The 14,737-nt window shown below is 40.2% G+C and overlaps 1 protein-coding gene across 2 annotated transcripts in view; it reads right to left on the reverse strand.

Annotated features, from left to right (window-relative positions):
• LOC141437778 (uncharacterized) overlaps window positions 1-14,737 on the reverse strand; it is a 166,531-nt gene that overhangs the window by 8,831 nt on the left and 142,963 nt on the right. For both annotated transcript variants that reach the window (XM_074101286.1, XM_074101285.1), the window contains one exon: window positions 1,632-1,683. In XM_074101286.1, the coding sequence (XP_073957387.1) occupies window positions 1,632-1,683 (52 nt within the window). The remainder of the gene's footprint in view (window positions 1-1,631; window positions 1,684-14,737) is intronic.

The following is a 14,737-nucleotide window of genomic DNA, read 5'->3' on the forward strand; positions in this document are numbered from 1 at the left end:
TAAATTAAGCATAGCATGGTACTAGAATAAACAAATAACAACTAAAACGCAATCGCTCAGTGAAGAAATTTTGATAGGTAAAATTTTGTGTGGAAATTGCAAACGTTATGCAAGTAGGGACTAAATAGGGAGTGATATAAAAATACTGGGCTGTCTTAGGGCGGGATTGAGGTCAATCGCTTGAGGCCATCTGCGGCTAATTATAGAGGATGCGAGAGACCGATAGCGTACATAGATGAATCTCAATTGCGAACGCGAATGTAGGGTAGCGAGGAGAAAATTAGTGTTAATAATGCAGTAGTTATTTGCGGATGTAGATAACGAACTTCAGAAATAATATATGACGTACTTTACAAAGGGACTCAGTTTTAAAGCATTCTTAAAAAAATGATTATATAATTATTTTGATTTATTATTATACCTCCTTGATATAGCAGTTGCTAATAACGAGAAACTGAATTGATTCCATAAAACAAGACGGAGACTGCTACTATGGTATGAAGTCTACAGAAAGAAACATCAGCATTAATGAAATCAAAAACCATAATCTGAATAAGACGCAGTCTCACATAGATTATAGCAGCGATAAGTCTTGTATTTGACAAGTTCTCATGGGAAGTTGAACGAAGAGACTCCGCACTCCAGATCAGGATGTGAAAACAAAAAGCTACGTAACTTATAATAATGCTGTACCGTAACGCCGTGCATTTCCCGGATTAACCAGAGGAAGTCATTAGAGAGTCAACCAGCGCCGCCCATTAAATAAAGGTGTTATGTAGCTTCATGACTATTGCAAATACAGTTGATTCTCTAGAGATTGTGCTAGAAACTATTCATGAATTTAAACAAAATGCGCTTGTAAATAAGGCCTTAGAGAAGTACAAAGAAAATGTGCTAAAACTTCCGCACTCATCGAGATCTTTGAAAGATCTTGACGCATGGAGCTGCATATAAAGTGGGCTGTCTATGGAGGCAATTGGACACGGTACCATTAGAGCCGGTTGGTAGTTCCCAGAATTCCTTGTATCGAGCGCAAGCGGAACCCTTGCGGCCGACTGACATGGCACGGCAAGCTACGCTACTCCAATACCCACAACATATTGTCATCGAAAGTATTCAGCACATGCTTTCTACTAGATGTCTATCTCGCTTGTCATAGGGTTTCAATAGAAAGAAGCACATTACGAGTAAATGATATGTCGCCTTAAACGGCCATTCTACCTAAATGCGAGTTATTTTCTTAATGGTCAAGAGAGAATCTTCGTCGATTTGAGCGATTCGCGTTGGGTAAAGTAGCACAACAGCCCCGATAGCAACATCGCTAATGGGTTCCATACGTCATTGTAGCCGGCTGCTTCTTATAGACATTTATTGCATGTGATTTCCTTCATTTATGGTCAATTGTGATAATGGTCGGCGGCAGCGGAAAAAGGGTTTTGCTGATGACGCGCGTAGGAAAGATTATTCGCATTATCGAAGTACTGAATCGACAATAGTTCCTATCGTTGGTGAGGAGTCACGCATGTCGCGTGGACTTATAAGGGCATTTGTCACTTTATCATCAAGAGTTAGTTTCCTATGCTTGATTTTGATCTGTATTTTTAAATAGACGTAAGATAGGTGTTACATACCATAGCTTGCTCGATCTTGTTGTCGATGGCCACCGCGCTGGTGCCCGATGCGCTGTAACAAACAGAAAACATCTTTTAGACTTCGCTTACAAAGAAAAAAGGCATTATTTGCGGATCGCTATTGTATTAGGCGTGTTTATTTACGCAAGTTCAAACTTTAATCACACAAGAATGCGTGAATAAATAGTTTACGGGCTTACGTATTACGAACATAAATGAAAACATTACAATTACCGTTTCAATTTTCACGCATTTCAATGCAATTGCAGAGGTCATGCAAGGATGAATACTTATTGCGTTTTAACCAGGTCCACGTATAAACATAATAGATAATGAAAGGCTTGTCGGTTAATTTGTAGGATAGCTTCCGAGTAACTCGCGGATGATTACCTACGTTCAAGCGTCGTAGCGGGTAAACATTGCCAAAGCAACGACCCGGTGAACCAGCTTGTTTGTAACACTATCTACAAACAATGAAGTGTTCGGTTTAAATAGGGCAAGACCTCTATTAATACTGCATTGGGTTGACTCAGTGCACATTATAAGACGCTAAATGCACATAAAGATAAAAAAAATATACATGTAATTATACTTCTATTTTTTTCGTTCTATCTTGGTCACTCACTAGCCAGATGTGAGATCGAGATGCTTGACCCACAAACCTGCCCCCTGTACCACAGAAATTACAAGTGCTACAATTCTACAAAATTGTTACGTTTTACTAAGAGAAACTTAACAATTTTGTAGCATTGTAGCACTTGTAACTTTTGTGGTACAGGGGGCAGATCTTCAGGCACTAATTGAAAAATTGTTGACGACGTACAATACTAGGTACGAAATTAGAAATTGATTATTATAGGTAAAAATCAATCGGCTATTCGCCGGCAATTACCATCTACGTTTATAATTACCTAACCAACAAAAAGTTGGAAAACCCCCGACTGTCACTTCAAAGCTCAATATCTCAAAAACGGCTGAACCGATTTTGATAAAAACATATCTAGGAACCATCACTAGAAAACCTGCTTTCAATAAAATAAAATAAAACCGGCCAAGAGCGTGTCGTACACGCCCAGGATAGCCATTACGAAAAAATCAAATAATATATTTGTTGGGTTTCGTTGTTGGTATTACCCTAAATAATTTAGAATTAATTTGTAGCCACTTGAAATCATCCCTATCTCCCTTCCTTTCACCCATGCACACGTGTAGATCGTGTCTTCTCTGTCACACAACCGTGTGATATCTACGCAACAGCAGCGCCTCTAGCGGCCGTAAAAGACGGCTCTCTCTTCAATTTGCAACGATTTCGATACGAGCTGCTGTGCGCGTGCTCTCATGAAAAAATCTATTTAAATCTCTGAAAACCCGTGTAATATCTACGAAATATAGCTATAAATCCTTCATAAACTGTCTGTGTGTGTGAAATAAAAAGCGCTTTTGGACATTGGTGCGGTGATCGAGCTTTGGCAAGTGGCTCCAGTGCAAGCACGAGGGCAAGGACTTCCTGCAGTATTTTACATGTAAGTGTGCATGGTTTTCCTTATACTCCTTCAGGACAGCTGCTTTTCATCGTCCTGGTCAAGCTCCAAAAACAGCTGCCCCTTTCCTTAAGCATTAAGTGGCTACAATTGATAATAGGTTGTCTTTCTCTGAACCCTTATATATACAGTCCACTCCCCAAATCCAACAAGCACTAGGTGACTGAAAAGCACAAGGAAAGTGCACCGCCAAATATTTCCCTTTTCCCACTTTGGTGTGATATGAATACAAAAATAAATAAAAAATAAGATTCGCCACACCAATATTTCTAAGGATTTCGTATTGTGTAGGTACTGAATCTTCCAAGTTTAGGTATATTTTATTGGCCGCCATAATTTTCCTTTTCCACTTTACGTGTATGGGAAGTACCCTTAACAATTTTTTTTTTACTTTTTTTTATTGTACCACTGACGGCGTGACTGATATGTATATTCATGTCAAATTACAGCTTTCTAGTACTAACGGTCTCTGAGCTTACCCGCGGACAGACAGACGGACAGACATGGCGAAACTATAACGGTTCCTAGTTGACTACGGAACCCTAAAAACCGCATTCAAATCGGTCCACTTGTTTAAGAGCTACGGTGCCACAGACAGACACAGACACACATAGCGGTCAAACTTGTAACACCCCTCTTTTTGCGTCGGGGGTTAAAAATAAATAAAAGCACCGTTATTAGTCGATTCAGCAGAAACGTAAGAATGTTGAGCTAACAGAAGAAACAGTAAATTTGCAATATGTTACGGGTAAAACACGCGGGCGGCAGCCACGTGCAACGCAAGTGAGATGACGACACAGCCTACTTAGCGGCGACTGTGAAGCCGATTACTGTCAACTATCGCTGACTTACCCATTATGATCCAATCTGGTTCGTGTAATCGTCCGGTAGCCAGTATGTGGCACAATGTACGGCAAACGTACTTGACTTTCTCCCGTCAGATTCCGTGTCGCATCAATGAGGTGAACAACACAACTAAACTTGAACCCATTGGAGCGTTGTAAATGAGCGCACGGCAGCAGATCGATTGCGACCGGTCCACTGATGAACTCTCTGATATTGAATAACGCTAACAGACCGCACGAGCAAGACCGCGAGCGCGGCTGACAATGGCTTCCACCAACATTGTCACCTCTAACTCTATATTCTTATTATGCAACGCATACATACATGTAAGTGACACGTAATAAAATATAGTGACTGTAAAAAACAATTTCGCAACTAACTGGAAGATTAACTTCGAAAGTATACAGGGTGAGAATTAAAAAAAAATCGGCTTTCTCTAAGCGGAACTGGGCGAAAACAAGTTTTTGTATTATTTGAGCGATTACGCAAGTTCGTTGACAAAATTGTTCGCGGTGGCGTGGTGTACATGAACAACTTGAAACATAAGGAGGCGAAACGAGTGAAGCGGAGAAAGTATTCGGAGGCGACGACGCTCCGCGAAGACCACATCTTGATAATTAACCGCTGAAACGGATGGATCACATCTTCTTTCGTCAGCTCTTTGTGAAATGACAGTTGTAAAATTTTGACTGACGTGACTTTCACGAGCATGCCACCAAATATGTTGCCAAATATAACTCGAGACGTCGGACTTCACACGTGTCAGTCAACTGAACCGGCTTGGCAACAAAGAACACTTGCTAAGCTCATGTTTAAAAACAGTCATCCCCGAAAATAACCTTTCAAGACAATATTGAATCGTTAAATACTCGTTGAGGTGAAATAAAGGCACTAAGTTGAAATAAATTGGAGAAAACTCTCGAATTTAGCGCGGCCGCGTGCAAGGCAAAGTTCACGAATGTGGCAAACACTGTTAGGTAAATACGAGATGCAAACAAAGAAGAAGAGATATCAGCTTTTATGTCTCCACACACGTGCGTGTTTGTTTATCAACTTCATTACATTCGTGAAGACGTTCAGACAAAGATTCCAGCGCTGGTCTTGTAAAGATGTTTACGACCCTTTCATCGCAAAGAACAAAAAACAGCAGCAGTTAAATGCCTCATTTTAATCGTTGCGCTGTCATAATAGCGTCTGAAACAGCATCTGCCGAAAGTAATCGCGTACGTGGCTCAGTGTTTACAAAACTAGTTATTGAGGAAACCGTTTGTTGAGAAATACAATAATCGGGTTCTTGGTTTAGCAGGCGAAGTGAGAATTGAGTAACAAGTAAATGCATCGACGCTGTGAAAGATGCAAAGGCGTTGGGACAGAGTTGGAAAGAAAACATCAATAAATTATTAATTTATCGTCTTATTTACCAATCAGTGTCTCGAAAGAAGCCTAAATCACGTCACCAACTGAATTGAGTTATTATTGGTGGATAGAACTGTTGAACTTTTGAAATTAATTTTACATACAATAATATTTTTCAAATAATTAATCTGTTAACTTCCAGTCAAAGTCAATAACCCTGAACATATAAAGATACCACGCGTTAAGAAAAATGGAATAAACATTGGCAATTTTAATTTTGGCGTATTTAAATTGGGATATTTAGACTACACTCTGCATACTAAACTGAATGAAGATTAGAAAGACAATCCTTTCGACATAAAGGTTGCTTCCGTGACTCACTGTTTTAAAGACAATAGACTCGGTACACGTGACTGGTGGACTGAATTACAATAAATTAACACTTTTTAACTAGATTACCTTCAAGTTGTCGATTTACCTACACTCACAGAATTCTATTTCCAAGTAATCAAAAATGTAAAGGTTGCAAGATTGTTTGTTTGAATCATTTAGTTAGGTTAGGGTGTAAGTATTAATTTAAAACAACATTTTGCAAAGGCTCGTGATTCAAATGGTTTAATTATTCCATGTCTGTGAATCTTAATTGTTGTCGGTGAAACTATCGTACCAGCTACTAACTCAGCTTGGGTTTTACGGCCGACTCAGTTGCATCAAATTGCGAGCGTAACGATATTGCCGCCGTCGTTTTATTAAGTGATAATAGTTGTTAAGCGATTGTACCAACGATTCAATTGCTGGTCGTGACCATTGAGTGTCCCCTGTCACACACGACCGGCGTGCGATCATACAGCGTGGTAACAGATTATCGCAGGTTTATCGTATGCCTGCGCCAGCGTTAGTGGTATGTATTGTTATATTATCGGGTGGCGAGCGGCGAGCGCAAGGTCATCGAGGGGAAATCGACGGTGTAGAGTGGTGTCGACATACTTAGCTGGCGCCACCGTCGCGGCTACCGCTGAGATCATTACATCTTACTTGCACACACATTTCGTAATACAGTTAAGTGTTTCCTTTCAATTGCTCCGGAAGATTGGAATTTAATTATAAATTTCAAATCATTTATTCAGTTAATAGGTCGCAATGGGCACTTTTACACGTCATTTTTTAAACTACCAGCGCTTTCGGAAATACCATCATTGCCCAGAAGAATGCGCCGCAAGAAACTAGGCAGAAAGACATTTTTTCAAAATAAAATACTTAAAAACTACAGTATACAATTCTGAAATATAAATTCCAGGTCAAGTAACAATTAAGCTTTTGGATTCCAAAGGCAAGCTCACGTCTGCCGCCCCTAAAGTTAGCTCACACGCACTCATGTCATGCTCTGAAAGCAGAGCGGTACCAAGGGCAGGGTATTGCTTCCGTTTCCATAAGCTCTATGGGATCGTCTTGGGAACTTAAAAATATACAAGTTTAAAATCCATAAGCTTAACAATATACAGCCTTAAATATAGCAAGGGGATGTATACAGTCCCTGAGCTAATAATAAAATTACTATAGAGCAAGGGGATGTATAAAGTCCCTGAGTTAAAAATAAAATTCCTAATCTAAATAATTCAGAGATGTATATAGTCTCCAAATAGTAATTCTATTATAGTAATATAGAAATTCTTAAGTCATTGTTTTGGTAACAAGTTCTGAGCATCAAAGTAACGATGTTGATTGCTGAAATGTAAACAGCCTCTAGCAGGCGCCAAATCCCATTTGAATTGAAACTGTAATCACGCAGAGGAAGCCTAAAATGGCGGCTTCACGTGGCAGTAGTGTTAAGCAGCAGTGTGGGTGGTACGAGGACAATCAAAAGAATCGGTCACAAAAGACATTAATAGGACACCACGGGAACGAACGAAGCACACTCAGTGCTTGTCACGCGAAACGGTCACGCCATGTTGCCCTACGATTTCAAAAACACTGCGACTCAATTACCAACGCTCTTAACATTAAAGTTAAAGGTTACAAAACTGTAAAAGTAAGAGTAAGAATTGTACCTAGTCAAAGCAAATAAGATAACACCGGTAATGCGTTCATTAATAATATTACGCTTGTCTAGCTAGATTCTAACAATGCCGCGGTTGAAATCAAATTAGTCATCCTCGCATCCTGTTCGAGGTTTCGGTTGAAACGTGTGTCTGGGAAGTCAAGGGGGTAGAGTAGCCATGTATGAGAATACAATTTGTGTTGTTTAGTACAACCGATCGATACAGCACTCAGACGATAGAGCCACCTAGGTTCAGTAGAAGGCGCTGACGTCAGCCAATCGCAGTCGTTTGTCTAGCTGCAGCCAGCCACGCTGCCGGGGAACCTTCACCGACTTACCGGCCCCGTAATTAGCTATGCACTGTGAGAACCTTCACAAACAGGGCGGTGTACTATTCCACAGACCACACTGTCAATGTAACTTGTGGAAAAAGCTGCAATGCGTCAAGTGACCGTGCCATTGCGGTCGGTAGAAGCTTAAGGTTAAGTACTCACACAGGGTAAAAGTAGTCAATATACTTGACGACCACTTCTCGTAGCAGATCTTGCTTGTTCATGATGGAGGAGTAGCTGGCACTTATAAGTTTAGCTTGCATGGCGTCAGTTTTGCCAATGAGTTGCACGTGGCGGGACTTGCGAGTCCCCGTGGAAGGGCTTGAGGGTGCCGTTTTGCTAGTGACCGTTGAGTGTGTATGAATAAATGAAACTTTTGAACGGGTTTTGCGGTAGAAGCGCGAGCGAACGGATCGACGCGTTGCGGCGTACTGGGGCCGGGCGGTGCAGGCGCGCGGGGGGGCGGCGCGCGGGGACCGGCGGAGCAAGAGGCGCGCGCACAGCTCTACCTACTACGGGCTACGATGGCGCCTCCGAACACCTAGGCAACGCTTTGAGACACACCCGCCGCACTTTAGAACAAGTATAAATCTGCTACCGCCACGAACCTCGCCACTTCACTTAACATCGGAGTACTTAATTTGAATGATACGATCGTTAAGTTCAAGGCTGACCAGATTTGGGAGCTGTTTTTGTGCGAATCACTCCAACAGTTCTATTTATAAAGAAAATTAGAACAGTTAAAATTAGTAATACAAACTAATTACGCTTTACCAAAATAAGCTGACCTTAATTATCCGCCAAACAGAAAGCTTGAAAAATATACGCCTAAAATAAGTAAACTAAATTCTTATAATAACACTACTGCAGAAACGGTGAAGTTAAACTCTTTCATCTCGGTCTAAATACGTCCCACTGCAGCGCACAAGCCTCCTCTCAGAATGAGAGGGCTTGGACCGTAGTTCCCACACCGGACCAGTTCAATTTGGAAACTTTACACACAAACTAATTTCTTCGATAGTATGTGCAGTTACCTCACAACGTTTTCCTTCTCCGTAAAGCTCTGAATGGTAAATTTGGAATATAATTTCACACAAATTCCGAAAATCTCAGAAGAGCGAGCCCAACCTCGAACCCACGATCCTCCGTTGGAGAGCCCGCAGGCCGAACTACTAGGCTGCCACGACTTGTTTACTATTTAATTTTACTACAATGTCAATTTTTTATTGAAGATACCTACTTTTGTACTAAGATTTTTATTTGTAAATTAACTCTTTACAAGGAATCATTTGACCCCCTCCCGTTCTAGTCATTTTTACAATACCAATGGCTACCTTCAAAAAGCGAGTGTATCTACCATTTCTTGCAAGGCCGGCAACGCATCTGCATCTGCATCTGTCTACTATTACATAAATAAACTCTGTAAAGATAATCATGACTATCTTAAAGGCAGGATCAATGAATCGGCTAGACAAGTGTCATCAAACAATTGTAGAGCTAACTTCCGCATATTGTCTAACTCGGGGCTCGTTTCGCGCAAATCTGACAGATCAAGTGTCTCCCTCCACCACCTCAACTCAGCTGCAACTCAACTAATTGCAGCCGACTGAAATGCAAATAAGCATCAAGCCGATAAGACATTGTTTGCAGACACAATAGCAAATTGACAACATAATTCGCAGCTACGCATTTGCATAGACCTAGGGCAGTGCCGATCTCGTGCTAGTTTCTTGGCGTCATTTCAACGCCGCTATCTAAACTGAATCAAGATTCGAGTATTTGGTAAGCCGTGTTGACATGTGCTTGTTTGTTTCGAAATTCATATTATATCATTATTATTGCGCTAAACAAATAAAGATGTTATCTTTAACGAGGTGGTTATTTCTTGTCTTTACTTTGTATACATATCTGGCTTAGCGGTTGTGATATTCTCGTCGTAGGCGCTCATCTGGTTGCCGGTTGGTTATGTGGTCATAGTAAAGATACCTACTATGATACTGAATATCATTAATGGAACAAACGTGGATTAAACAGAGCATTTGTTTTTATTCGTTGTAGCGAATGAGATATTAAATTGACCTTGGCAGTTTGTAAGCCGAGATAGCTATTAATGTTGTGCAGAGAATGTAGTAACATAAACATTTTGATAGTTTAACTTGTTCACCTCGTCCACTCATTAAACACTCGTTTTTTTAATAACCTAATTCAGATTTTTTTATGATGGTAAAACATAAATAAAAGAACCTCGAAATTATGTTTATATAAGTGTTTGAACCATGTACACATTATATTACATTAGTAATGTTTAAGAGGATCATAAAGTAAAACCGAAAAGTGGCATTTAACTGATTTGACGGTGACTACTGTTCCCAACCCCTATACTTAAGCTAAGTTTGAACATTTTTCTTTTGAAAATATTTATTGCTTAGAAATTCATAATGATCGACATTAGTTTTGTATCAAAAAACACTGACATGATTAAGTTAATTGAACACATTGAAAAAATCGAAACGCACAAACCTTAGTGTTAACGATGATGGATAAAACTATTTTTTTTTTTTTCAAAATTGGTCGAAATTTAGTTAGCTGGTAGAAATTATTGCCGTTTGTAGGTATGAGAAACCGTGTCTACTTAATCCTCTTAACAAAATTATTAGTTGTCTAGATTAGATGTGTGTATACTACAACACGTCCAGACAATTATATCTATCGGTCACGATACTAACTCACTATTGTTTTCACGCTTTTTTATGACACACTGCACCTTGTTTAGCAGAGCCTGTTATATTACGTATGAGCCGTATTTAATGTCACTCAAATCGCAATCGACGATAAATTGTGCATCAAGAGGTAATTTGGCATTTCTATGTACCGTTGTACCCTGAGTTTATCTCTCCGATTTCAACAAAATTTGGAAGGTAGACTCAGTCCATGATTCCGAGCTGAAAAAACAGGGTCTCCAGATGTGTCCCCAAAATATTGTATGTATGTAAACACTTTATTTTACAAAATAAGTAAACAAACGCAGATGACAAACAATAAAATATATGTACAAAGGCGAACTTATCCCTTTAAGGGATCTCTACCAGTCAACCTTTGAGTGGATGAGAGGAGCATTCAGTCAGGGACAGACAAAAAGTGAGTTTAATGTTGTATGGATGTGTCCGTTTTGTTACGAAAATTATTAAGAAAAATGTGTGACAAAACGGACACACACATCCATACAAAAACAATTTTGGGGACACATCTGGAGACCCTGTTTTTCCAGCTCGGAATCATGGATTGAGTCTACCTCCCAAATTTTGTTGAAATCGGAGAGATAAACTCAGGGTACAACGGTAGATAGAAATGCCCAATTATGTGTGAAGTGTTACACATAAATCTAAAAAAAGGCGCACATGCCAATGCAATACTGTCATAGAAATATCCCCATATTATTTAATGTATGTATATTTAAAATATAATTTTATTTAACGAGCTTGCATCTAAATTAGCTCTGTCAGCGTTAGCGCAGAAATTTGGCTGATTTTATCCATAATTTGTCGCGTTGAAAGACACCAAACTAATGATTATGACGACGGAAATACAGAAGCGAGTCCAATAGATCAAGATCATTCTTGGCAGGGCCATACAATAATTACCGAACCTGCGCTAAATAAAGAGGTAACTAAATTCATATACATGGTGTTATCAAATTCTTCAGGAATATTTCATTCGGTTAGTTCGAACGATCGCCCCATGTAAAGATTTTCAACGGAATTCTCGGTTCAAAGTGTACTCACGCTTCGATGGGGTAACTAGACAAGACATCCATCAATGTATGGAAAGATTTTTTTAAACACAATTAAAAACATATTTACAGGGATGTTCAGTCAAACGAACCCAATTATCTGCTGAAGGAATCCGGAAGAATTTGAAAATACCTTTTGTAAACTCAAAGAGAATATAAGAATGCAACTTCGTGGCGCGGTGTCTTGAGAAGGCCACTTTTAATATACCTAAGGATCGCCTGACGAGGGAAGCTGTTGTATGTAGATACTTACAATATCACTATGGGAACGAGTAAAAGAGACCCAAGAAAGATTTATCAATTAATGGAAATGAAAGAAATGACCTAAAGTGACCAGATCCTGTATTTGAATCATTGCCTCATTAGTGTGCAAGTATCATCAATTGAGATTTCCGCCAGTACCGCACTAAACTACAGCTAATGCAGTTACGAGACACAACTAGGCGTATTAAGGGGAAATTCAAAGGTATTCGCTCTTAAAAATAGTGTACCTACTTCTAAAATCGTATCGTATTAGCAAATATTTGCATTTTGTGCATTGAATTTGAAAATTGAAAGGCCGTTTAAGTTTTAGGTTTTGATGAATGCTTCAGTCAGATTAAAAATATTCTAATACGAGACGTAAATTATTGCATTGCAGTTAAAATTCTTTCTGCAGTGACGAGTTACGAATATGAAACAGCTTAATTATCGCATTTATCCATTAAAAAACATAAAAAAGTCACATTAGCAAATCTGGAAAGTTAAGCCGGTGCAGTTAATTATGTCTGAAAAATACTTTTGGAGTTTGATAATATTGTCTGCAGTAGATTTTAACTGTGAGACAGTCCAGCGTCATTCAAATAAGTTTTAAATGTCGTGTTCAATATTAATAATTAAGTAACAGATTCACCGAATAATAAAGCAGTTGCAGTATACCTACGTGATTATGATTATGTACAATTTTATAAAATGAAATCCAAGGTTAGGCATCAGTTCGATTTGATTACTTAATGTCTTTGTTACATCAGTGAAATAGTAAATTTAAAATGCATTTTTAATACCGGGCAACGTTGAACGAACGTCGATATCTCCAAGGTTTCATCGATCAGCTTGCAAGACGGACAGCGAACGGTGACTAAGGCCTTCAAACATATTTTTGAACGTCTGCTAGTACATGTATGGGACCCAGTATTACAAAAATCAAAGTCGTTGTAAATAATCGAGTCAGAAATAGTAGCTTATCAGTAATAAGCAGGAAACGCAATTAACGATTTGCTAAAACAACGATAATGCGCAAACCTGTGTAATAGTCGTAGCAACAATCACGTAATCCATATTGTCAAGTGGTGATATTGACTGGTAAGATATGACATGTGTAGATAGTAAGGACAAACATGATAAAAACAACAATCTTTTGTCATTTAATAAAATAATCAAAGCAGTGGTTGAGAATAGGTGGGATGAAAAAATAATTAACAAGCTTAAAACTTACGAGCACCACGTGTTTCTGCGCCCGAAAGGCGATCGGGATTGTTCGGTAGTGGTTGTTTTCGGGTGTACGTCAGAGGGTAAGCTCAATTTGAGGCCTGCAATAGATTTGCGTCGTTTGGCAGCGAGAGCGCGCGACGCGAGGTCCGAGTCATGTGCCTGCTCGGGAGTGGTGGTGGCGCTGGAGCATGTCCGCAGGTGCGCCTGCGCAGTCGCGACTTGCAAGAGTTTGCTAGAGAGACTCCGCCGGCCGAGGGCCTCGCACGTAGGGCACTTGCCGTCCTCCATGGGAGTCCTCGTGCGTCCGTTCCGGCCACGCCGCGGACACTGAGCGCGTTTGGCCTCCGGCGGACGTGGTGAATTAACTGATGTCATCCAACGAACGACACGCGTGCGACTACTCTTGCCGTACTAAGAAGTGGGACCGCGTTCAGTTCGGACTCGGAATCGATCGATAGATGACCGAAATAGGCTTAACGCGATAAAAGGAGCGCGATAAGGGTGTAGGTGAGGTACACGCAAATAAGTGTATTGACCTAGACGTAGCACGGCTTCGCGTCGGCCTCGGCGGGCGGCCGTGCGCGGGCGGCTCGGCGCAAGCGACTGCGGTCTTCGCTACAAGCACCCCGCCGTACAGCGTAATCCGAACGTTACAAGATATCGATATTTGCGGTGAATAATACCTACAGCACCCCGCCCTGCGTGTGTCACATCGTGTGACGAGGTCATGCGACGGTAGGTGCCATTCTCACATTCCGCTGGAACACATCCAGGTGGCTATTATAAATAATCGGTGGTTAGTATTTTTCCTATATTCTGCTCTTGAGGCCAATAACTCAAAGCAATAAATATCTGCCCAAGATATTAGCCTATTATTTCTTTTAACGCATTCAACTGCGGAAAACATTGAGAGCAGCGATGTGTTGGTCTCGTAAATAAACTGCTTCGGCCCAGCTTGCGCAAGCGGAGGCCGTGTTTCAGCATTTGTTTTGCAGATTTTAGCCCATCTAATTCAGTACAAGGCCATTTGTTTCTTTGGAATTACTGTTATTTCAGGACACCCAGGACGGGCATCATCTTAGTCGTAGTTGATGAATTACGAGACGCATTTGTCACTTTATATTCGCACCTGAAATATACCGTTACCTAAATATATTTTCTCATCTGACTAAAGCAGGTTGCCAATAATATGACATACTGCATAATGCTTAGCGTTTTATCCAAATTGTTAAAAACGTGTTGTACGAATAACGCTTAAAACACGTAATATTGTCTGCCTATACTCGTATTATACTGATTTTCGATATGTTTGCTAGTTTGCGAGTTACATACAGCGAACTACAGAGAATTAGGTACAGAACGATCCATGGCTATTAGGAACTTAATATGTCAATCTAAATCAAGTCTCGATCATTCCATATCGGCTAACACATGGGGTAGCTGCCAAGTGTTCCGATCGACACATTTCGACATACATCAAACCATCACTGTAAATAACACTAAATATTGGCGTCGCGGACTCGACAGTTTGATTCGTTCGAGAAATTAACGCGCGTATGTAGGTATGTAAACAAAACAACAACCTATTATTACTACACACCAAAGTGATTGATGAGCGAAGAATGTTAAGGATCCCCTGAAGGAAATAGAGGCATCGCATGCTACCAACCAATTGTGCGTTCAAGCATTGGCAGTTGCCTCCAAATGGAAATTGATTTTAAAATAAGGAACTA

This window comes from Choristoneura fumiferana, chromosome 18 (genome assembly GCF_025370935.1).
Source record: "Choristoneura fumiferana chromosome 18, NRCan_CFum_1, whole genome shotgun sequence".
NCBI classification, from domain to species: Eukaryota; Metazoa; Arthropoda; class Insecta; order Lepidoptera; family Tortricidae; genus Choristoneura; species Choristoneura fumiferana.